This window comes from Spodoptera frugiperda, chromosome 4 (genome assembly GCF_023101765.2).
Source record: "Spodoptera frugiperda isolate SF20-4 chromosome 4, AGI-APGP_CSIRO_Sfru_2.0, whole genome shotgun sequence".
NCBI classification, from domain to species: domain Eukaryota; kingdom Metazoa; phylum Arthropoda; class Insecta; order Lepidoptera; family Noctuidae; genus Spodoptera; species Spodoptera frugiperda.
In genome coordinates, this window is record NC_064215.1 from 3,465,928 (window position 1) to 3,492,984 (window position 27,057).

The following is a 27,057-nucleotide window of genomic DNA, read 5'->3' on the forward strand; positions in this document are numbered from 1 at the left end:
GGTATCGATTTTGGTAGTATGTATTGCCAAGGTCGAACATTGTACAAGGCGGGGACATCTCCAATATGCTGCATCAAAATATTCCTTGTCAGAGCCACGTAGGTACTGGTACATATCAAATTCTAACTTTTAGTATGCTTTTCTACCAGAGATGTTCTAGGAGCCATGCTACACTACTAAGCTGTCAAATTATGTGACCGTTTCCACTGATATTAAGTTATGTAGCTATGCGAGCAAGATGCGCAGCTCTAGTATAAAAACATAGCTTAATTGAGCCCGTTTCCACTAGTGTTATGCTATGATGATTGGTGAAAGCCAAACGCATCCACAGCAACGTAGCATAGCACATCTCTTGTAGAAAAGCAACCTAAACGCAGAAGATTAAATTAATGTAACGTCATGAAGTTTGGATATAGTAGTGTCTTATAATTCCCTTGGTACTTTTCGGCTTTTATGCTGAGGTACTGCTAATTAATACAACAAAATTACCTTTGTAATCTGTTATAACCCTTTGACCAACCACTATAAAAATAAACAAATATATAAATTAAAACAACTTACATCACGACACTTCCGCGATATTACACTTAATTAATAATATTAATTAAATTTTGCAAGGGCGCGGCATTTAGAAGTTATTCGAGTGACGAAACTTTTACCATAACCACTCCGAATTACAGGGAAATTGTTTCATTTGAATATTAATGTTTATAGAGCCTTTTAAAACTTTTGTACCTACTACCTAGTCCTATCTGGACAGTTGTAAAATATTTACACAAAAATATATCTTTAAAAAAGGCAAGTGTATAGAGAAAACTAAATTATGTTCTGCTCTTAAGTATACATAGTTTCTTTATTATTAGTACATATTACATGTGAAAAGCTAAAAGAGTAAGTTAATTTCTCTTCTGCTTTTTTTTAGTACTTAGAGCGGTAAAATTCTAAAATTATGATACATACAATATCCCATCCACTGCATTCACACAAAGGTTTATTCATTAGTCATTTATTCCAAGAAAAGATATCAAAACTTCCGATTAAGGGTTTACTAGAAATGTACATTCATAGATTGCTCTATTTTTGTTATCACAGAACAAAAAACTTCCGTTTTACAAAATAACTAGGAAATGTCAATGACCTGCCAATGTCACGCACGATTTAAAATATATATCAACCACGCCTCTCGTGAACTTTAACCAAACGAAATTGCGTGTCACCAAACACGAACTAATCTCGACCCAATTTCGTTAACGTTAAGAATTTTATTGCAGTAACAAAAGGTATGTTGACAGGTCACGGTACGTACCTTGTAGTAAAACATTAACCCAAATCTCCCCTTGTTTTACTTCCTATCTGTCACACAACATTGACGTTTTAATTGAAAATTTACTGATTTATCACCTTCAGCAAATAAATAACGAAGGGGTATCTTGCTCGTTCTTCTGCATTCGAATCTACATTTTAGAACGGAGATATAGTAGATAATGTTATATTATTTAAGTCCCGTAAGAAAGAAATTAGATACCTAAATATTAAATCTGAGAAAGTATTATTGAATGAAGTAAGATTTGACGAATGAAACTTCTCATGTCCATTTCCATCAATGAGTTTGTAAGACCATTCTCAACTGATACTTTACATACTTCATCCATACAAAAAACGAAAAGATGTCCATTGTTATGTATTCTGGCAATAAGATTTGTAGAACTAGCTATACTAACAAACCAGGAGCTGCAGACTCCATCGGGTTTCCAGAGCTCCGGCTCCAAGAGCAGGTGTAGCAACGGGGTGGTTTTTAGTCAGTAAGAGTCTGACTCTCCCTCTCACCTCACCCTAGGCGGGAAAAGTCATACGATGATTTCACTCCTCAAAAAGAGCTTTACCAACAAACTGATCGATAGACAATTCTAGTTTGACATTTCAAAAATGCCTATAGACATTATTACATTGACTTTGACAAGAATTAATCACAATGGCGTCTCGTAAAGTGCCAAAATACACCATCGAGTTGTAAAAAGATTAGCTTTTGAAGGAGGAAATTGTCCAGTTTCGCTTTTAATTTACTACGATAGGCGTCGAGAGGGGTGCTTTATGGTGTCCATGGTAATGACAGCTTGATTTGTGTGATGGCGTTTTAAGTAGAAATGTCTACTGCAGTTTGATTTTAAGTAGAAAATACTAGAGGAAAATTTTATAGGATAATAAAAAGGAGTATTAGTCAACAGAAGAAAAAATATTGAATTCCTTTTAGAAAATATCCAAATTAACCTCTAAATTTTCCGTGTAAATAAAATTCTTTATAAACGATGGAATTTCATAAAAATCTGATACCATAAATTTTCCAACGCGTTGACTCTTTCTTAATAACTCTAAGATAAAGGTCAAGTACCTTGATTTTAGGAAAACACTTTCAGATTCCAAAGAGATGATTTCAGTAATTTTCCTAAAATTTAAAATCGTGAGCAATGAGTTTTCCATCTCAAACGGAATATTAGAAAATAATTCTCTCGTCAAATATAAATTTTAACGAGTCATGTTTCGATTCAAATCAATATACCGTTGCCAAGCTTTTCAATATCGCCCTATTCCCGAACAAATAGAATTTCCTACTCACACATTTTCGATTTCCCGACAAAGCATAAATAATGTCGACTACACATTCGACGGAATGTGCCTTTTCGATGAATTTCAATAATGGCTTTTCATGGTGACATGTTGGGTCTAATTCTATATCCCTTTGTGATGCTTTGATGTGTTATGTCAAAGGATATTAATTACGGACCAAGAGCGGAATATAATAGTTAACACTGGTTTCCCTATCCATATTGTTAAGTGTGTTTCTCAAAGTTGCTTTACCTATTTTCATCTTTTGCAATCTAGCATGATTTTTATAGTGTATGCTTTGTATCAAGCATTTTGCCATCAATTTTCCCAAGCTTTACGGCGAGAATCCTACAGCATCTCATGGCAATTTTTCTCGTAAAACTGCACTGTCATCCTTTCACCCTCGTTTTCCGCCTCAGTGCTCACCATTTGTAGCTAATAGTGGTAATAAAATAAACTTCCCACATTGAGCCCATGAACTCAAGGTGCTTTGTAATATCCACACTGACCCGTTCACGGATATAAACGGTGGAAATTGCAATAAGAACTTGACATTTATACCCTGGACATTTTCAAAGGTATAGAAATAATTGCTTTGTAATTATAGCTCTGTTTTGTTACAACACTCACTAAAATTGAGCGTGTCAAATTGACCTCACACTTCAAGTCTGGTCTGTTGTAAACATAAATCATAATTACAATAATTGATCAGAATTTCACCCAATTAATATATCAAATCCCAAACTTGAATGTTAAAATATATCTGACTTAAACGTTTAAGCAGATTTTGCCGTATATATCCGAAGTGTACATCAATGACAATAACTTTCTCAACTAAATACATTAAAGTGGATAATTTCAATTAGAGCTAAATAAAGTGATCCTTATAAATATCTAGCGTAACTGAGCATTCGTCTTACACTGTCTACAAATTCATCCCTTATTGTCTCAGTGCTATCGTCTAACAGATATCATACAGAACCTTTGTTTTCCCTGACCTTTACAAACTCTTCATTCACGGCCGTCAGGGGTTATTATCATGTCATCCTCCACAGTAGTTCGCCATCTAAGGTCACCCACCAAAGTTCACAAGCTATTTTTGACTAAACGACGTTTCTATTTATAGTCAGTCAACTCCAAATATCGCCACGACCTTTCATGGGCTTTTGTCTTCAAGTTAACTGTCATTTTCGCCATTGTGTTGTGGAAATTAGGTAGCGTTTGTAAATGCTCCTTTGAAGGATATTATTTTTTCTATGTTTAATCTCTATGCTTGATGTTGTGTATATGCTTTAAATATCAGTATCTACCTCAGCAAAAACAGAGTTTTAAGGTAGTCGTGTATTCTATTATGTATAAAAACCATGGCTTTTTGTTTTGTAGATTTCTTTCCATGCCAAAACAGAAATTGAAAAGATACCGCTCATTTCCCACCAGAATCGACTTTCTTAATTCGAAAATAATTTCGCGAATCCTGTTGTGCTGTAGAGATTTTGTCCTGTATTTTCTGAAGCGACAAATTAGATTTGTACCATCTCGCAACGTGTTTTTATTAAATCATGTGTCAGCGCCATCTATGCTTGACGGCGGAAATTAAATACGCGCCAGTAGCGCCGCCAGCGGGAGCGTTAGTAATCTTGTTACTAAGCGCGGGAAAATACCAGCGCCGAGTGCTCTCCATGTTTTGTAAATACATATTGCGTTCAATTTTAATTCACTCAATTAGGAAAACATTTCGCTTGATGGTTTTAATTATATTGCAAAATAGAACGAGTTCATTATGGCTTTGAGTGATCTTACATTTATTTAGAAAGACGGGCACTTAAAATATAATCGAAAAGAAACCTTTTAAGTTGTATACTTCCGTGCTAAAATAATTTAGTGTCACATTGACATAAAATTTAATGTATACATAATCGGAGCGTTGCATTCTAGGCCGCATTTGCCTACATAATTGTAAGGGTATCGCGTCCTCACTTCCATACAAGGCACATTGTAACTCGACATAACCCTGCCTTATAGGGAGGCATTAGAATGAGGTCGCCAGCAGTACGTCCCAGGTGTCTATGTATACAAACACATTGCTACATACAGTTTTACCCATGCACACAAATATAAACTCTAACCTGATGCGAAATAAGAATGTTTCAGAATGGCAACGTGTGTTTAAAAAGATTTACAGTATTTTTAGTTCCGACTTCCGAGGTTTAACCTTACTTTAATGGAATTAAATCCAGTTAATACGTTTTTTTAAATGTTAAGGCTTAATGTTTTGAAGGAAACTGTGGAAATTGTTGCCTTTTCCAAAACAATATTTCCCCATAGTTATTGGCTTATAGTGTCTTAGTTTCCTATGTCGTACAAGTCACTATGAACATATTAATTATAGCTTTTGCCCGCGACTTCGTTCGCGTGGAATAGTGACTTCCGGCAAATTTTTGGTTTTAACCACATAGTTCCCAATCTCGCGGAATCTCTTCAAAAATGAGACGTAGAAGATATTCCAGGGAACTCTTCAAAAATCAACATAATGAGCTCTGCGTTTGAATTTAATAGATGTATACTCACTTAGGGCATTGAAAAAATTGTTTAAAAACGGTCTTAAACTAAAGAAATATTATAATCTTTCCGAACTTAAGATGAAAACTAACTTAAAACTAAAGAAAGCTACGAATTACGAATTTATAACATTTAAAAAAGAAATTATATTACAACCTATCCTCTATGCTATAATAACCAAGCTTAAACTAAATAATTTAAAAGAAACGACTTAAATCTAATCTATCTAATTAATTAATAAATTAGACTTACAATTTTATTAAAAAAACTAACTACAGTAACTACTAATAATCGATATCAAACTAAACCTACGTTAAATACATTTAACCAGAAAACCAGGAAAACCCAACAAATAAACTTATTAATTGACAAATACAACGAAACGATAAATTTAGAAATATACGAAACAGCAGGACCACTACAGACAAATAATCATACGACTGATAATACACTTTTTCTACGATAGTACCGAAGCGCTCGGCCGATACCCAACCAAATGAATGTAACGAAACCATAGCGCGATCTATTTCGATCCCAACGCCATCAATCGAGGATAAAGACAACTTGGATTATTTATTTATACTCCGTTCGGGCATTTTCTTTGTACTAAAAGTTTAATTATATTGATATTATTTTTTTCATACCTTTTTACTATTTATTTACTTTTTTTCGATGAATTAAAACAATAACATGAACCGAAGTCGTGTAACGATCGACATAGAATTATCTATACTCCGTTAGAGCATTTTCTTTGTACTAAATGTTTTATTATATTGATATTATTTTTTTCATACCTTTTTACTATTTATTTACTTTTTTCGATGAATTAAAACAATAACATGAACCGAAGTCGTGTAACGATCGACATAGAATTATTTATAAATAATTTATTTTTTATTTTTATTTTTTGATTTTTGAAATAAAAATATATCTATGTCCTTTCTAAGGTTCTAAACTATATCTGTACCAAATTTCAACCAAATCCGTCAAATAGTTGCGGAGATTAATGGTATAAGCATAGAATGTTCGACGTGATTCTTTAATTTGACATAACTTTTTTATTTATGAACCGATTGACATGAAACAAACACTAAATGTAAATTTAAGCATCCCACAATATATTCGTGAAAACCGCATCCAACTCGGATCAGCCGTTTCTGAGATTAGCGCGCACAGACGAACAGACAAACAGACAAACAGACAAACAGACAAACAGACAAATAGACAAACAGACAAACAGACAAACAGACAAACAGACAAAAAAAAAGTTAATTACATTTTGGGTTCGACATCGACATAACAATAACCCCTGCTATTTTTTTTATTTTTATTTTCAATGTACAGACAGCACTTTTCTACGATTTTATTATATGTATAGATTATTGTTTACTATGTCCTACATCGTTACGTAATTGATTATCCATTTTCCGTACTATTGTTTCATTTAATAACAAAACAATCAGGTTTACTGTTTGCATCGAGATGAACGTAAACATGCCCAAAATTCTGATGTAATCAAAACATTAATCTCCGTACCTAATATGTACTTGTACAACTGAATCGTTGATACTATTGGACTTGGTAATATTAGCCAAGAATTTGGAAATTCAGTAGCGTTTTGTGCCTGAGTTGGCACGTACAGCCGTTAGTCACTCGATTTACCCCTCTTTGGTATTTCCAAACATCTGTGTTTATGTACACTTGTGCACTACAATATCTCCTGCGGAGCAGAGTAGCCTAGTTAAGTCTTTGATTGCCAATAGAAAACTGTTGAAGGCAAATCCTCCGCTAACGTCGGTCACCGGTGACCCCCGTGGCTTTTAAAGTGTTAAATAGACTGGCCATCGTGATTGTTTTTTTTTTACATTGCCCCACGCTAGGATTCGATCGGACCACATTATTATACTTTCTATAGTATATGTTTATATTAATATTTCCGGTATATAAAGCTTCTATGATTGCAATGATCAGTGCTAGACCGCAAAAAGTAACTTTATACTTGTCGGTTAGCCTGCGCGGTCGTGACGTAACGCGGGACCGGCGCGTGCGCAGCGTGCACCGCACTCTGCAACCCAGCCCGCACACCGATTGTAAATTGCTGCATTTAGTCAGTTATTAACTATGCATAAATATTCATTGGTTACTTGTTCTCTGGCATCTAAACTATGCGATTTATGTTCCATACTTTGAAGGGATTAGCATTCTAGTATTTATTTATTATTTATAAACGCGGATTGCCTCTCTGGAAAGTTTTCAAAAAGCGACATGTTTCTTTGTAATGTCGCATTCCCAAAGACTTGAACGATCATTAGCATTGATTTGGAATTTCCTAAAAATATTTACAAATAGATCAGATTCTTAACAATTTCTTGAACTCTGTTTTTCTAGTGCCTCGTTAAATTTATCCTGTTTAGATTTTATCTTGAAGTATTTCGTTGGCATACAACGAGTTGAGATCCATCAACGCTTATGTCCATCAACACAGCCGGCCTCTGCATTTTAATAAACTGCATCACATTTCAAATTAATGGCGTCACTAAGACAAACCTAATATGTACAATCTGAGTCATCTGTACCACCCATATTACCTTTTATGTTTTCAAATAAAAATACATATACGACACTTTATGAATTCCAGCAAAAACAGAAACTGAGTATGATGTTATGGTTTCAAGTCTTAATCACATTGTTTAAGCTAATTGTTTGGCTTATAGAAAAGAGTTCATCTTTAAACCCCAGACAGACTATGAGATACTAATTTGGTAAAAAATAAAATGAATATTGTTCTTAAAATTTAAACCGCAACCTCGACTACAATCAGCTAGGATTTCAATTATTTATAAACTAGTTACTCATCTGAATATTAATTTAATTAACGAAACATCCAAAGAACATCTGTCAGTGTTCGCTTTATAGTTTTGTGTTACACTCATTAGTCAAACAGTGCCAACGAAACTGTTATGAAAGTGCTCCACATAAGTTTTGGCGTTAGAAGCTAATTCTAATTATAAATTTTGGCCACTGCAAAGTTATGATGAACCCAATGACGGCGGTCCGACCAAAGATTGCTTTTTAGAGCAGAAAATCGTAAATTGTGAATGTGTGAAGGGATAATTAATTCAAATTTAAGCAAAATTACGTTCCATGTGCGAACTTGATTTGCAAACTTTACCACAAATAATCACGGCCCAGGATGGAACCCTGAGGAACTCCATTAGAGACAAACAATTAATAGATAATGTATGAAGAAATATTCAAACCATCAACATATTATGCTAATAAAATTACTGATGTAACGAATACGCGTTTAAGTTATAAAACAGTGTTGTGTGAATACAAAGCTTTGTTTAAATAATAATACTTGACTTTCCAAGCCAAAATTGTTGTTTCTCACGATATTTGACTACTGTATCGTATTACTTTGTATACAATCACATATGTAAGAAGATATCGTTTGATAGTGCAGTACTAGTTGGGTAGCCATCCGTTAGTTAGTACCATTTTAACTTAGGGTTCAAAATTGATAATTGGGTATTTAACTTATTACAGTAAAACGTTTCGAGAACCAAAGTAACTGCATCGTTAAACTCGAGGTTGAATCACATACGTATATATCATTCTCAAAAGCCTTGCGAATAATTTCCGGGAAACTTGCCGGTTCGTTGAGCAAACAAAAAGTGAATCTTAATTTCCATGTACCAAAAAGCGGTATTTGCGTTGCACATGCGTCGACAATGACCCGGCGCCGCCGGCGGGCGAGACGTACTGGCACCGTCAGTTGTTTTGGACAAGTCGGCCAATGCGCGCGCGCTGCCGTCAAAGTCTTTCACGGGATTTCGCCTTCGAAAATCGCGTTCAATAAGACGCGCCAAAATATCCGTAACTGTGCCTTGGACGTTATGTGTCGGGATTTAAACCTTTGGATTTGAACCATTGTGCAGTTTTGTGTGATTATATTTATTATTTTTTATTAAAACATCTTCATTTTATCAGTTTCGATTGGTTTATCTCATTGCGTATAAATCTCAATGAGTTCGGTGTACAAAGAATTGTTACTATTGCTGTTAGTGTGTTGTTAATTAAAATTAATGCCAATTTGCACAATTTGTTTTCGAGGTGAATTTTGTTATTGATTGCGTGAAAACCGTGCTCTTCAGTATCGTTTGCTATCAGACTTATCTTTGCTATCTTTGGTGCTGACCTTGTAAGCTGGTATAGGTTAATGTTACGTTCTTGTAGTATTTCGTATCACACTATACATTATTTTCTACTTTCGTCTAGAGTTTTAATCAGGAGGCAGTCTTTGTAATGTAAATTTTCATTCATACCGACACTTTCGCCCCTTAAAGCCACGTTTCTATTTCAGTTAAACTTTAATTATTCTATGTGTACGCTAAACGCATCTAAACATTCAAATTCTCAATGTTCACGTAATTTGTATTCAATGCGAGTGGAGCGGTCAATTTGGCCGCATATTTGTGTGTCGTTTTGTTGATAGTATAATTGTGATGGATTCGTCCTATATTGCCCACACCATTGCCTTTTATTGACGTTTATTAAAGCCATCGTTGACGGGATTGACGTATCATTACAATTCTAACGTATGAGTAAAATACATTTCATTTCATCTTCCTGTTTGTTACATGTTTTTGTATTTAGTAGCTTCCATCCTCAAAGTTGGTTTAATTTAAATAATTTCGATGAATTAGCGTCCGCAGTTTTTGCTCGTTTCCACATTAGGTCGGGACAAGTTAACTTATTTGGCGCAAACTCCGAGCGACGACAGCGTTATTGCGTACATTGAGGCTGTTAGATGGAATCTCGTTTGTCGCAGCCTAGTTTTAAACTTGATATTTTTCCTGCTATATGCAGTAAATATTACTCGTTGGAAAATTATAATGTGTAATGCAATACACTCATGTCTTTCGGTGAAAAATGTACCTAAAATTATGAAATGACATACGTGTATTACCTTCCAATGAATCAAACTAACTTTAGAATCCTTTGATCGTATATTTAACATTGTTATGCTCAGTAAGTCTATTACTAGTTGTTCTGATTGAACAGGTGGTTTTATTGATATTGTTATATTCTTGACTACTATATTTATTATGTAGGTTGTGGGTGGTATGTTGTCGCCAGTTTTCTAGTAGTAGGTATCTGTCAATCTCCTTAAAGTTGTTAAAAGGTTAAATCGTTTCTGTATTTGGGTGTGGCGTTGTCTTGGGTCAAGGATTCTGCCAAGTCCGTAGTACCGGCCACCACGAGCCTACATTATAGACATTTTTCTTTATTGGTGATGCGTCATTGTTGCTGCTACTTGTACTGCTGGTATACAATGTTTTCACACGTTCTAGGACCTGCGCATGAGTCACACGTGCCGTGTCCGCTGCCAGATGATAATGACGACTGATCTCAGTGATCAGTCCGATTCTGACCGTCGCAGCAGACACATTGTTTACCCAGTTTAACAATGTTTATATATTTTTTGTTATTCTTGTGATTTCCTACACAACAGTGACAATTGCAAAGTGTTATTGAACGATATGCATTGCTCGATGCTAATATAAACAATGTGCTACTACAGTGTGTGAAACATTATTGCTCAATTGACTCCTCATTACAAATGGAGCGCGAAGCCTTCAAGGATTTTTAGTGCCGCTATCAATAACGTATACCGATCTCATTCTAGTCAGTGATTTTAAAAATAAATCGCCATGTTACTCGAAACGCTCGTTGGACTTGGTGTCCTTATTTACTTATTATGGAAATATTTACTGTCATCGAAATATGAACAAGTTCAATACGATAAGGTAGAAATTATTCAACCAAAAGTAAGTGAAACAAAATCTGATGATATTGCAAGCAAAGATTCTACCGAAGAGCTTGCTCTTCAAAATGTTGAAACCAAAAGTGAGATTCCTGAAATTCCCAAAGTTGAATCCAAACAAGAGGATAAATCTGTCAAAAATGAAAAGTTAATAACACCGAGTATTTTACTGAAACAACGAAACGAAAAATTACTCGATGAAAACCCAGTCAGACGGGAGAGTCCGCCAAAAGAAAAGCTTGCGGAATTTCTTGAGAAAACTATTTTGAGCGATGAAAAGATACAGTCAATTATACAAAACTTGTCGTTGGATAAAACCGAAATACTCATACATGAGGAACCGAAGAAAGTTCTTTATGCCACTTCTGAAGATATTGGACCTCTTACAAAGCGAGAGGATCATCCATTGAGTGAGAAGGCTGTGCAACAACAAAGTGTGATAGACGCTATAGCGGATAGGATAAAAAGAATTAACGGAAACAATAGCGAACAAGACGCTGAACAACCTGCAGATGAACTTGTTGAAAATAAAACAGAAGAAAGTAAACCAGTTTTGAAACGTTTGCACAAGCAGCCAGGGTTTCCACAGGGTCTTAACTTTGGTTCGGTCATCGGAGAACTGAAAAATAAAACGAAGAACGCTAGCAATGGAGGTCTTAAACCCGTTTTCAAGAAGTTCGATGTCGATGCCGTGGACAATGTTCAGGCAGGTTTTTTTTTGTAGTTATTGGGTAATAAGATACTAGTTTTATCGCCGGATACATACAACTTGATTGCCAAATTTAATCAATTCTATTACTGTTTGCATCCGTTAGATTATTTCAATGATGATTGGTTGCGTGCGATATATTAATTGTTTTATAGCTACAAAATTATAATCATCTTCCGTATGTTTAGACGTGTTTCCTTGCAGCCAGTGGAACAGTCATAGCAAAAGAATTTACTGCAGAAACAGGCCTGTTGGCAATGTGTTTCGCAATTAGAGTTATTGTTTACAGAGACATACTAGACTATATTACATAAGATGGCGTGACAATAAATTATCAGTCCGTGAATGTAGATCAAATGCACATAATTATCCATACACGTAACAATGAAGATTTCGATTCACAATAGAAGGAAGACACTATAATTGCAAGTTTTCGCACTTTTTTCTCTTCATCAATCTAATATCTTCATCAAAATTGTAATGGGAACATTATACCTGTATTCATTTCATCTGATAAAGACGAGTAGTTCCTATAATTATTATGATAGGTACTATACAATAACCGTTTTAGCTATGTCTTATATTTAAGGCTTTTGAAAAAGGATATTAAATGTTAACGAAAGTATTTATTTTTGTTACAGGAATCTCTAAATTCGGTCGACGACAAGAAGAAAGGCATCGATGACAACGAACTGGGAACTACAAACATTCTAGCAGATAGAAGGAACAAATTGGAAACAGCTGCACAAGTAAGTGTTAACACGATATTACTAGAAAGCTAAAGAAAGACATGAAAAAACAAATCATCTCTTTAAAATTAAACATTATTCAGGAACTAAGGATTCTTTTTGTAAGAAGTCCAAATAGAATTATGAATCATTCCAAAACGTAGATTCGTAAAGATGATGAATTTATGGCTAAGGTACGGTATGACGCTAAAAAAATCAATAAATCCGGTGTAACAAGTTTGATCGGTATGTCATTTCGAAAAGTTAATTTACTTGTAAACATAATGTTAAATCTCGGTTATGTTTATTTAATTACAAACTACCAAATTAATGATGTGTGAAAACCCACACAATCATATAAAATATCTGCCTTGCTTGATGTCCTAAGAAAGGCAATAGGTCGCTGGTTTTAACTAGCACAAGAGGACGCAATACAAATTTATTACATGTTAAAAAATAATATTAAAAAGTCGAAGGATGCTACCATTCATACGGAACTTTATCGCTCCATTATCCTGCCAGCCGATAATGTTCAGATCCCTTGTTAATTTTATTTTATGTTTGTACATTTAATATTTAGTAAACGCTTGTTCTTGCCGCTGCATATTTATTACTCTCTTCCTCTTGACATTCTCTTTCTAGGTCATAAAGCGATGGCCACAAGTTTTTGCTCATACACGATTGCATTACTGTTCGCGATTGCACGATCTTTACCAGTAACTTGGTGTTTTTTGCCAGTGTCGTCAACCGTCATGTCCACGTCTATCATTACACCACCACTCTTATTTATTTGCTCATCAGGTAAAACGTATAAATCAACTTTCATTGCAGTCATAAATGCCAAAGTTCAGTCCATGTTTGCTGTTTAAACAATTCTGTGTTGCGTAAAATCGCGTTTACAACTTCCAACGCAGCGGTTGATATACGGAATGTGGTTTACAACAATTGCCTGACCTCTGGGCCTTTCCAATGGCCATTGATGTAAAACAATTATAATTTATCCTTTGCCTGCTAAGGATATTAAAAGATCAAGGGCTTAATGGTGTTTGGAGTGGGTAAGTGGCCGGTATGTGCAGCGATGCGGTGCACAAATACATAAAGTGCGAATATTCAGAATTCTGAGTAACTGGCTGCTGTGATTCATTGTTGATAAAGCCCACTATGGTCACTGTCCAATTAATTCTAGTTGGGTGACATATTGCGGTTGAACACAGTTAGTTATTTAGCAATAATTCGACGTCAAACATACTGATTCAATCATTGACTATACATGTAAATATGTTTAGTTTAATTAATTACGTCTATAAACAGTTTCCCTATACGGTCACGTTTAATTGGATATATTATTGATATTTTGTTTATATTTATGGCAAGGTGTGTTACTATAAATGTTTTGATTGTTAAAGTGTAGCTTCCGTTTTTATTTTTAACAAAAATGTTTGCGCCGTTTACGTACAACGACTTACGTTGTTTTGGCAAGAGTCTACATACATTTATTAGGAATTTCTTAGAAGAATGATGGGCGCATATTATTCGATGTTTTTGTGCAAAATTGTTCATCATACTTTACAATGATGAATAATGATACCTCCTACAAGAGGCCATAGATCATCATCAGCCATTTTCATCCACTGCTAGACAATCTGGACATAGGCCAACCAAGCGAGAAGAAACTGTATCTGTAACCATAATATAATTAAGAGAAACATACACTAAAATACCACAACTCTCTTTCTGAAGCAGTCCAATAAACATATTCACCATCTTCATGTATTTTCAGGGTTGGCGCAAACGTGTTCCTCAGACGGATGCCTCTCTATTCACCGTAGCCGGTAGACTAGAGAGAGACAAGGTAGTGTCGGCGACTCCGCCTCTCACCCCGCCGCCCACAGCCGCGCCTGTCACCGCCTCGCCGGGAATACCACCGCCTAATACTTTTAAGTAAGTTTACTTTTAAAAATATTTAAAATTAAAGAAAAATCTCGGTTTACTAGGCTGCACAATCAAACAAACTCTAAAGCTTTATAATATTAGTATTTAAAATTAAAGAAAAATCTCGGTTTACTCACGTACATTAGTGGTACGTTGCGTCTGCGCACGCTGCTCATGATGAAGAGTCTCTCTGTGACTCGAAACTAATAGAGCTTTTCTCGATTAATGTACGTGAGTAAACCGTGATTTTTAGTTGTTTTAGTATGTCTCACGATAGTTACTGTAAAAGTAAAGTAAAAAATTGTCACGCCTAACTCAATGATTAGAATGTGTGTTCTTGATACTTTCCGAAAGACTGAAAGCCTGACCTTCTGTCTTATTTTACATTATGAAATATCTAAGTCATTGTAATACAGACCAGCACTAAAAACTTTAGTAGGCTTTGAAGGGTTTGATGAATTTAATTGATATTCGGACGTGATGAGTGATAAAGTTTTTAAGACTGTGACTGCCAATAAAAAAATGCTGAAGGCAAATCCTCTGCTAGCGCCGCGCCGGTAACTTTTGCCCCCCATGGCGTTTAATGTGGTAACCAGTATTGTGAAGAAAGCCTTGCTTTTTGTTTAGCAACTGTTTGCGAGGTAGTGAATCACGTCTGATTCATCAGAGGTACAACTTAACAATTTATAAATGCAAGTTTCATTTAAAAATCCTGTACCTAGATGTGTAATGATAGTAATTTGTCTTTGTTCACTTCATACCTACAACAACTTACAAAATGAGAAATGTTTTGACAAACAAATAATTACGATCAGGCCTTAAGTCATACGTGAACGTAAATAGGTATGTTTACACTATACACACAACGAGACATGCAATTCAATAACATGTAATAGTAATATGTTTGTATACAATTATCGTATTACATATTGTAACTCTATCTTTGCAGATCTCGTAAGCAAACGTCTCCTACGAACGGATTCGCTTCGGGTCCACTTCGGTCAGCTTCGTGCGCCGTCGTGAGCTCGGCTGCTGTCGACCCGAAGCCCAAGACCAATAGAATTGACAGAGAATCCTTCAAACGAAGCCACTCTGTCAGTGAGAGTATCAGCAGAGTAGATGAGAGTGAGTATTGTTTTATTTCGTAGTTAAACTTCATTAAACAACGTCTCCTGCTGTGTTTGTCTCTCTGACTGTTTGCGATGAACGCAAAAACTGCTACACAGATTTTGACACGATTTCCTTAAGTGATTAAAATGGTTTTTGAGAGAATGTGTACTATTTAGGTATGAGTAAGAAGAAAAAAGCTTTGAATAAAGCGACAAAACTTATATTGATGCTTTTTTATCTTAACCTGGTGATTTTAGTAATTAATCAAGCATCTTAGAAAAGAGATATATAAAGATACCTCTCACTTTTTTTACTGGGGGAAAATCATCTAATGAATGAATTGGGCGAGGCTTGAGGGGGAGTGTCAGACTCTTACTGACTAAAAACCACTCCATCCCTACTCCTACTAGGCCGGAGCCCTGGTAACCCGCTAGTTCGCACCTCCGGAGACGCCTCCCACTAGGAAATATTTTCTTATACTTCGTTAAGCATAAATAAACAAATGCATAAAACTTTTTTATTTATATGCTGTCACAAGTTACAACCCAGGTCATAATAAATGTTATCAACAATTATGTAAACACTATGTTAGGTCAATCACAGACACAGAAGTACATAATTAATTAAATAAACAAAGGTATCATGTTTACATATACTTCAGTTATCAATACGACAGTGTATAATTATTATTATCAATTTCTTTTAAATGAAATACTTGTGTCCGGTAATTTCATTACATTTGTTATCATTCTAAATGTACTTGGTTAGTCATATATGACTGTTATTGCCACTTAAATATCTAAATTATCGCTATCTATAAAAATGAATCACTATTTTCCCTGATCACGCCATTATTTGCTTATGATAATACCGAATTAGGTAAAGAGTTTTTTAGTGGAAGCAAGATAATGATAAGAATGCAGAAGTGCATATATTTCATGTGATTCTTCTCTTATATTATGTATCCATTACATTGTTTTTTTTTCAATAGCTAGTTAGAATCCTGTTACGAATCAGTTCTCGGATCATATTATAAAAACTCTCCATCGTTTCGGACTGGCTATAATCCTCACTCATCATTATTCTTTTTCTACCACATTTCTTGGATTAAAGTACTTCACAAGTCCCACGCTCTGCTCTCAATTTTTTTAATATTTTATGTCTAACTTACACGAACAAATAATTCTAATAAGTCCCTTATTTCTTTCAGAAGATGAGTCCTGTGGCGCGGAGAAGACAGGCCAGCCGGTGCGTGTTCCCCGCACCGACGACGAGACGTTCCAGGCGTTCTTCACGCCCGCCCTGCAGCAGGAGAGGCTGGCAGACACTGAGGGTGTCGATGTCGACCTCGACGCCATCGACAGCGGGTCTAGGCAATTGTGAGTGCATTTTTTTTACAACGTCACGCCTTTTATCCCCGAAGGAGAAGTCAGAGGTGCACATTACGGCACGTAATGCCACTATACAATGTACACCAACTTTTCACCGTTTGTGTTATAAGTCCCATGTAATATGGGGTGAGCCTATTGCCATAAACTGGGCACAATTGTAGACTTGTGCTACTACTGGGATATTTTTCAGAAAAAAAAAGCCCAGTAATGCTTTGCCAGACCCGGGAATCAAATCCGAGACCCCTTGCCCGGCATTCGCAGTTGCAACAACTCGGCCAACGAGGCAGTCGTTTTCAAATGTATTTGTTATTGTAGTCATTAATTTATGTAATTAATTTTGGCAAGCTTGGTGTCAAGCACTATGAAAGTGATAGTTTTCCAAAATGAAAAAGTAATTTTAAATGGTTAGTCTTATCACTTTCCGAACTGTCACGAACCTCAACGTAGTCACAAGTGACATTGCTTATTTTCTTCCTGTTGTTGGCGTTTCTAATAAAAATCTACTAAAAAACTCAGAAAGTCGGACATTTTTTATCAATCTTCAGGTTTTTATATTAAACTTCTGCACACAGTGACGTGATCTTGTTATAATCATAAAAGATATAGCTTCTATAACACTTTCTTACTTCCTTAGACTGGCGAGCGAATGGTCGCGTCGCGCCCGCGTGGGTCGGCGGCACGCGGCGTCTCGCAACCCGCTGCGGGCGCTCGCCGCCCGCACCGACCTCAGGGACGAATACGTACCACCGCCACCCACGCTCAAACAGAACTATGTCATCGAGAAATGTAAGTTATACACAATAATGTTCATTTACTAGCTTCTACCATCAGCTTCAGCCGCATTTTTTGGAAAATGTACTTTTATTCTTGATTTTGCACCCTAATGGGTAAATGTGAGAATTTGTTTGTGTGGATATTTGTCTGTCAATAACGCTGAAACTATTGAACAGATTTTAATGAAATTAGGTTTACAGACAGGACATGAGCTAAATTGGGTAGGATAACCCTAGGACCCTAATAGGATACTTTTTATCCTACTGAAACGCGGGTGAAGCCGCAGGCGAGCTAGTCTATGATCAACCTGAATCTCTCAAACTTTGATCTTTAACCCGTCTGTCAAGCGTCAAATCATAGCAAAACCTACTTATCTAGACGAGCCTTATAGACCGACCAGTATTTTACTGTCACGAGCCGTTGATTGATTGAACAAAAATATTATTTATAAATGAAGTATGAAAATACAGGAAAATTTTTACAAATTTACGAGCTAAACAATGACGCAAAGCATTTCATATATCAAAGGGAGGTAAAGCAGACACTAGATTAAAAGCAAAAATGCAAGGCGCTAAGATATAAAGTAGTAGCATTTAATTATAGTCTTTAATACCAAGTAATATGATTGAAAATTGATGTGTTTATAAAAGCTAAATATCCGGCATCTGATTTTATCAAGATAACATATTATAATATGTTCCTATCGTACGATGTTATGAATAATTTCATATTATCTGTAATGAGCGTTCTTGTACGGCTTCTTGTCAACACTTCATAAGTAAACGGATTTGTGTTTGTATATATTTAGTGTTTTCAAACATAATGATTCATTGTCCTATCAGGATTCTGAAGTGTTGTGCACTGTGCTAAGTTTAGTGTTAGATACAAGTTGTGCATATGGGAATTTATAATAGTGAGTAATTTAATTAATTAATTAAATAAACTACTAAATAAAATGTCGTAGGTACAAGGTTCAAAAAATACATTGGTATATAACCTCACGCCTGGAGTAAGCAGAAACTATGGAACGCCAATTGCTACGAATCTTACATAACTCTTTCGCTTCATCAACAGTCATTAGTCTTTTCAAGGTTGCTCGTCGGTTAAGGGTACTTTTAATTTGGCCCTTCTTTTTAATTTCGCCTTTTGCAACGTCTTTTAATTTCGTTAGTAAAAAGATATTCAATAAATATTATTTGTCCAACATAAGAGTATACGATAGATTGACTTTTTTATTAACTTCGATTCGATTTATCTTTATAGCATCCTACAATAAGTTCAATCGTATTTTTTCAACAAGACTTAACAGCTTACGTTTTTAGTCAGTTCTATGGACCATTGGAAAACTCAAATCTTTAATTTTATTTCATTGTATTAAATGTTTATAACGTTTTTTTTTTGAGCGGTGAAAATCATCCAATGACTTCTCCCGCATTGGGTGAGGCGGGAGGGAGTGTCAGACTCTTACTGACTAAAAACTACCCCGTTCCTTCTCCTGCTTTGAGCCGGAGCTCCGGTAAACCCGCTAGGTAGTCCGCAGCTCCGGTTCTAACAAGACTTAACAGTCTACGTTTTAAGACAGTCCTACGGATCATTGGGGAAACTTAGCTTTAATTTAATATAATTGTATTAAATGTTTATAGGCCTTTGCCTTTGCCCGGGTTTACCGGGGCTCTGGTTCGATAAGCAGGAGTAGGAACGGGGTGGTTTTTAGTCAGTAAGAGTCTGACACTCCCTCTCGCCTCGCCCAAGGTGAGAAAAGTCATTGGATGATTTTCCCCCTCAAAAAAAAGGCCTTTGCCCTGCAGTGGGACGATCATGGCTGAAATCTAAATCTAAACGTTTATAACCTTTGTCTTTCTCCCCCAGTGGCCAGTAACGGCGGGCTAGCAGCGGAGGCCCTGGCGGCGCTCGCCAGTAAGGAAGACTTCGCGGCCGTGGCGCTGCGCAGCGCCGCCGCCGCGCCCGCCACGCACGGGGTCCGACCGCTCATGTTGCTGCACGTCAAGGGGAGGAGGAGGGTGCAGGTACACGTTACTTCTATAAAAATAAGTCAGGTTTTCTTTCCTGACGCTATAACTTCAGAATTCACGAACTGATTTCCACGGTTTTGCTTTCGTGAGATTTATAGCAAAGAAAATTCAAGAGAAAAATCATTGGTAGCGAAACGTAGTCGCCCGGTTTGCTAGTTACTTCTATAACGTAAACATTCATACACTCGGGAGCAAAGAAAAGGGGCAACGAATGTTTTTTTTTAGTTCTTGTAAATATTTTCTAATAAAAGTATGTTATTGATTGGTAAGGTATGTCGCATTAATGGCAATTTAATTACCTTTAAAATTAGAGTATAACGTATAATTAAACGTTTAATATATTTTAAAAGTTATTGAGGGTTCTTTAAAATGAATGAAACGCTAGTGGCTCCATTTCTTTGCTCCCAAGTGCTGCTAGATTAGAATAAATTCTGACACCCTGCTTACCTCATAAATGGTAAAGAGTCTTATGATGGAAATTTATTGCAAAATGTACCGTCGACTTGTTATCAGTCGATCAGTAACTACATGGATGAATCATTATTATACATATATTCAAATGAATTGAATGTTTTATTTTAGTTCACGAATACCTTGTCTTCTCAGTGCAAGTATTATCCCTTTTGAAGAATAACATCTCAAATCATACTTTTGCAAGCTGTTTTCTTATAAAATATATTTTGTTTTTTGCAGACGAGATTAGTGGAGCCAGTCCACACGAGCGTTAACCGCGGCGACTGCTTCGTGCTGATCACGTCAGAGCAGCTGTTCTTGTACATCGGACTCTATGCCAACGTTATTGAGAAGTAAGTACTTTATATAAAGTTCAGTCATTTTTACTATAAGAATGTCTTATTCAATAATCAATTGAAACGAACAACAGACCACAAAATGACACTCCATTTATGTTATTTACATTTAAACATAATTATTATCTTTTCTTTCAGAAACCGCAGCACAGACATCGCCATGCACATCCAAAACACAAAAGACATGGGCTGCAAGAACTCCCCCGGTATCATCAAGATAGACGAACAAATCAAAAACTTCAGCAACAAACATTGGAACCAGTTCTGGTCCCTCCTCGGCGTCACTGAAAACGTTGAGAACTACAGACCAGTAGAGACAGGGCACGCTGATGAGGACGAGATCTTCGAGTCCTGCATCCTGCAGACCAACATGTGCTACGAGGTCATGGACGACGAGCTCGTGCCCATCCAGGAGTACTGGGGACAAGTACCCAAGATCGCAATGCTCAACCAAACCAAAGTGATCGTCTTTGACTTCGGCTCCGAAATGTACATCTGGTACGGGAAGAATGTCCCCCTCGAGAGCCGACGCCGCGCGGCACAACTAGCGCAGGAGATGTTCGACGAGGGATACAACTACGAGGAGTGCCACATCAACCCCTTGAACGCCGCCATGTACCAGGGAGCACGAGAAGCCACCGACCCTCCCGCCAAATCCGCCAACAGCCGACCAGAGTGGGCCATCCTATCCAAAATCACACAGCACATGGAAACCATTCTGTTCAAGGAGAAATTCCTCGACTGGCCCGACTACACCCGAGTCATCAAAGTCAAATCACCCGAAAACAAGAGCAACAGCGTCGAAATTAACCCCTGTGATGCCGAGGAGATGTGGTCGAACGAGTACCAGGATCCAGATCTCATTTTAGAAGGATCTCACATCGGCCGCGGCACGCACTACTACGACAAAGAAATCATGAGGCACTACGACATCAAGACCAAGTCTGTGTGCAAGTGGGTCATACAGGAGTACGATTTCCAAAAAGTTGAGGACGAATCTGAGATCGGCGAGTTCTTCTCTGCCGACAGTTATATCATTAGATGGGAGTACCAGATCACGATGACGGGTCGCGAGCTGAACGGCAAGCCGTCTAAGCATAACGTCACGGGAAGAGACCGGTGCGCGTACTTCTGTTGGCAGGGCCGGGACGCCAGCTCCAACGAGAAGGGCGCCGCCGCACTGCTCACTGTCGAGCTCGACAGGGAGAAGGGGCCACAGGTCCGCGTCGCACAAGGGAACGAGCCGGCCGCCTTCCTCAACCAGTTCCAAGGGAATCTAGTCATCCACCAGGGCAAGAGAGGCTCCGACAAGAGCCGGTACCGACTGTTCGTGACGCGCGGCAACCTGTCCAACGAGGCCTACCTCCTGCAGGTGCCGTGCTCCGTGCGACAGCTGCGCAGTCGGGGCTCGCTGCTCCTGGTGGACACGGAGAAGGGCTGCCTGTACATCTGGCACGGAGCGAGGAGCATGAAGCACACTAAAGACATTGCTATCGAGTTGGCGAACAAGCTGATAGCGAGGAAGTCGAGCTACTTGTTCGGGGAGAACGTGTCTAATGTGAAGATTACTGAGGTCCGAGAGGGAGAGGAGCCGAAGGAGGTGCTGGAAGCTCTAGGCGTGGCCAACAAGCAGCACTACATGTCGGTGCTGGGCGGGGGCCGCGACGTGGGAGCCAGCATGCCGCGGTTGTTCCACTTCACGGACCTGGGCGGACAGTTCGAAGCCAACGAGGTGTTGTCTCCGCTCCGCCACGAGCACCTGGTGACACCCTTCCCTTTTGACCAAAAGGAGTTGTATTCGGCTTCGCAACCAGGTGAGAAACTCCTACCATTCATAGCTACATATATGTAGCTATACTAATTATCATAGCACAGCGGGTTATATAATAAGTTATTTCTCTTTGTAGCTCTGTTCCTGCTGGACGACGGAGTGTGTGTGTGGCTGTGGCAGGGCTGGTGGCCGCGCGGAGAGGACGGGGAACTCGAGCCTGCCGAGAGGAACGCTGGTACGTCATCATTCATGTACTTTTTTTATGGTATTAAAACTACGATTGTCCACAAATTTTACAAGACTGCACAGTTGGCGCGGTGGCAGGGCAACTGGCTGCCGTGCAACGTGTCGCGGGTTCGATTCCCACACGGAACAACTCTTTGTGTGATCCACAGATTGTTGTTCCGGGTCTGGGTGTCATATGTTTGTGAACTTGTATGGTTGTAAACGCACCCACGATACAGGAGAAAATCCTAGTGTGGGGCAACCTGTTTTTAAATAAAAAAATGTGAATTATTATTCATGCGTTAAATTTTCAGTGGCAAAAGTCAAAGCAACTCGGAGGAAAATGTTTGTTAATCTTTTTCTCTAATTTTCTCCAGGTGTTGGAGCCTTCGCGGCCCGTTGGCAGGCTTTACGAGTAGCGGCACTACGTACTTGCGACGCATACTGGCGCGTGTCACGACCCGGGACTCGACCCGACGTACGTCTAGTAGCTGCCGGCCTCGAACCCCAGGCCTTCACTGACTTGTTCGATACCTGGGTTGATCACGATGAAGCGGCTGAAGCCAATATCAACGTAAGTATCTATTTCGGTTCGCTTTTATAATGCCAATGCTGTAATGAAATGGGGCTCAATGGAAACATAAGTTTTCAAATAATATCGGACGTGATTGTGAAATATTTGGGTCGCTTGTGGGACATGGTGTAAAAAAACTCAATATAGGAAATGCAAAATTCTTAAGGTCTGTTTCACTCACCTGTACTCTTAGTACGAGTTTGTTTTACGTTTAAAGTAATTGGAACGAGAGCGCGTTTGGTGCTCTGATTGGCCAGCCCGAATAAGCCAACCAATCAGTGCGCCGAACGCACTTCGTTAAACAAACTCATATTAAGGGTACTGATAATTGTTTATACAAACTTACGTTATAATTGGTAGGTGTGAAACCGGCAATTAATGAGATAAGTTATAAAATACTCAGGTTATGGTATAAGTTTCCAAACCACCGCTTCCATTCGCACTGTGAATATATACCACGCACGCAATGCCAATTGCAGCAAGGCCACAAGTCGGGCGACGTGGTGTGCGGGGCGGCGGAGTTGTCCCGGCTGACGTCGGCGGGCGCCGTCCTGTCGCTGGCCGCGCTGCAGCGCCGCCCGCTGCCCGACCATGTCGACCCGCACCATCTCGAGCGACATCTGTCCTCGCCTGATTTCCTGGTACGTACTTTATTATACTTCTCTATGTTATACGATTGAGAAAATGCAATTATAAATCTAAAGTGCCAATAATTGAACTTAATTGTAAAATTAATGATATTGTAGAGTTCAGTACACAAGACACTAAAACTGATAGTTTTAGGAAATAAGTTGTGTCTTACGGCTCTGAGATCTTGGATTTAATTGTTTGGTGCTTACAACCACCATGCTTTTAAATTAAAATATGTTTTCAGTTTATATAAACTTTTAGCAGTAATTAAAAGATACTAGGAATTCTAAGAAACAATGCAAAATTGATATTGTTTTATGTAACTGTACAAAATACAATGCACTATAAATTAATTGCACGGACGAGGGATACTTGGGTGAAGGCATTCATGTAAATATATGATCAAAAGATAATAATAAATTCCGTGTTTTTTTATTATAATTAGGCAATCGAATTGATTTCAGTCACTATTCCAAAAGGTATCCTTTTCATTAAATAAAATGCATTTAAAAACAGTCTATTCATTTAAGCGTACTGACCTGAAAATATTAATGAAATGTATGTTTAATCGTGCAGGAGGCTTTCGGCATGACCAAAGAAGAGTTCTCGGTGCTCCCCGCGTGGAAACAGACCAACATGAAGAAGGACGTGGGCCTGTTCTGACGTGCTCGCTCCGTGGCCCTACGTTATATACACATTTTGTACAACCGCAGCTCTTTCGTACTTTTTTACTGAACAATGTCGTCAAAGGATTTGATACAATTAATGTTAAGAGCACGCTTATATTCTATAGTAACGATTGTACTAACGGTATGTATGTACCTAACGATGTATTCGCGCTCGTGATATTTTCATGTAACCGCCGTAGACTTAGGCAAGTAGTTGATCTGAAGGATTTGGAACTTGGAATTGTTTAAAGTTGGAGTCGACGCGTCGCCACAACCGCACCCGCGCCTCGTGTTTGTATATAGTCGTTTTATTTTATTATTTATTTCTTACCTATCGTTTTTTCTCATCTATTATTATCAATGTTTTAACTATGTATTTAATTTTGATGTAATATTTTGTAGTTTTATAGATATATTTTTGCGTAACTCTGTCGGTACGGATGTGGCGGGCTGACTATGGTAACACTGGTGATATTTTTCGATTGGATTGTGAGATGCGAGCGGGCGGTGCGTCGCGCCGGAGAGAGTAATTTTGCTAATAATATCACGTAACATTTATATATAGGCGCGCCGCCCGTCTGCGTCTGTGCGGAACGTTTAGCAAATGTCTGGTCAAGTAAAGGTTATTTGTTATAAACCGCTAGATTTACACAAGTACTTTACTATTGTATTCGCTTTAGGAGTAGGCTTATATAGCTCTGTGGCGTTTGGAATTGAGTACTGATCGTAACTTGTGATATTGTTCATTTGCGCTAATCGTGTGCTAAATTAAATTCGTAGCAGACTGTTGTTGAAATTGTTGGTAAGTAATTCCAATGGCCCAGAGCAACTATTATGTATATTTTAACACATCACATATCTTATCTACTCATTGCATCTTTTTATACTGTGCGTTCGGTGGACCATGATAAAGTTTTAATATGTAATCTTACGGTATTCCGAATTGTCTGCCAGTGTCCCGCACTGCGACTGTGTAACAATGTTTCTACTGACGTTTGTGTTGCTAACGAGGCGACAGTGACAGCTCTCGCACTGTTTGTAATTTATTTTTGAAGCTGTTGGTATGTTGTGTACAATTTTAGAAGTTTATTTTTTATATTCTAGCTTATTGCCTAGCGGGGAACGTCGTACGACGACTATCTGGTTCGCGGGGGAGAAATTGCCAGTACTGTAAAAATTACTGCCAATGAGTAGAATAACTCTACAGTCATACTTTAGTTAACTAAATACCACTATTGTAAACTTATTTTATGTCCTAAATGCATTTACGGCCACTTTTATCGTAGGCCTACGGTGACATGAACATCTCAAATCCAACTTTTAATATTTTGCTTTGGTTGTGTTACTTATACTTAAATAATTATTGTATTTGAGGATTATTTTGTACTGTATAATAAATGATGTAATAAATTCTTAAATTGATTTTGTGATTTTTCTTTACTATCTGCATTGCATCTGATAGTAACCCCTTAGTTTCCAAATATAGTGAAAATACAACGTAGATGGAGAATAACAACAGTCAAAATTAAATAGTAAGTAACTGAAACCAAAATTTCACGTAACGTATCTCAAAAACTAGAGGTCCTAACCAATAATAACTAAATTTTCGCAACCCCTATACACAGCTCCCATAAAAATGCATTTTCTTATTGTAGGTGATAGTCGACTTTACTTTGTATGGCGTTGGGCCCACTTACACAGTCTCAAACATGTGTTGACGAAACCTAATGCCGATTTTTCATTTATTACGACTCACTGTGTCAAGAATCGCTTAGAACTAGGATCTTAGCTTCTGACAAATCTTGCAATATCTCAAAACTAGAAGTACCTACCAAAACATTAACGAAATATTTGTATCTCTCTCCCGTCATACATCCTCTGATTTTTTTCTCATCGGGCAACGGTAATCGCCTAAAACAATTAAGACCTCTTTGATGCGTTTTTCAGTTTGATTAGTTTTCGACCACGAAATATTTATTTACTAAAAGAAAATTTCAAAAGTATAAATAATACTAGAATCTTCATTAAATAATTTAGGTTAAATAACAACGCTAATATTTACAAAATCTGCACAAAGTGATGTTTACGAACTTAAATAAATTAAAACTAATTACTTGTCTAAGTTAATTTCAAAGTTACTTCTTTGAAACATTTATGCTACTGAAGTCTCTTCTAGTTTAAAATTCTGACATGTACTGAAGAACTTCTTTACCTGCGCCTGAAATCGGCTTCTGAGTCTACATCGGAAATGATTCATTATTGTCGTCATTGTCATTACCAGCTTCATTACCGTCATCGTCATTACCGGAATCATCATTTTCTTCTTGGCTTCCGAGTCTTCATCATCATTTACTTCTTCTGGTTGCTGTTCGTTTTCATTTTCACTGTCCTCTTGACTCCTCATTGCTTCTTTTCTCAATCAGCGTCCTCGTTAACTTCAGGTCATTATCTTCATCATCTTCTTGGCGCTTCTTAGCTTCTTCTACTTCCTCATCAGCTGCTTCTTCTTCTTGGCGTTTCTTGACTTCTTCAACGTCATCGTCATCATCCTCAAATTCTGCTTGACGTCTGAAGTTTTACTTCATCTACAGCTTCTTCAGCATCTTCAAGCTCTTAGATTTGGCGCTTCTTAGCTTCTTCTACTTCATCCTCATCTTCATCCTCATCTTCTTCTTCTTCTTGGCGCTTCTTAGCTTCTTCTACTTCATCG

The 27,057-nt window shown here is 37.6% G+C and overlaps 1 protein-coding gene across 1 annotated transcript in view; it reads left to right on the top strand.

The window, feature by feature from the left end:
• Window positions 1–25,769, top strand: part of LOC118272387 (supervillin) — a 204,800-nt gene extending 179,031 nt beyond the window's left edge. Inside the window, 12 exon segments of the mRNA XM_050693448.1 lie at window positions 12,344–12,451; window positions 14,211–14,371; window positions 15,312–15,487; window positions 16,683–16,851; window positions 17,498–17,649; window positions 19,507–19,664; window positions 20,364–20,476; window positions 20,618–22,293; window positions 22,387–22,485; window positions 22,853–23,049; window positions 23,529–23,690; window positions 24,256–25,769. Of these exon segments, the coding sequence (XP_050549405.1) occupies window positions 12,344–12,451; window positions 14,211–14,371; window positions 15,312–15,487; window positions 16,683–16,851; window positions 17,498–17,649; window positions 19,507–19,664; window positions 20,364–20,476; window positions 20,618–22,293; window positions 22,387–22,485; window positions 22,853–23,049; window positions 23,529–23,690; window positions 24,256–24,342 (3,258 nt within the window). The 3' untranslated portion in view covers window positions 24,343–25,769.
• Window positions 25,770–27,057: the final 1,288 nt, after the last annotated feature.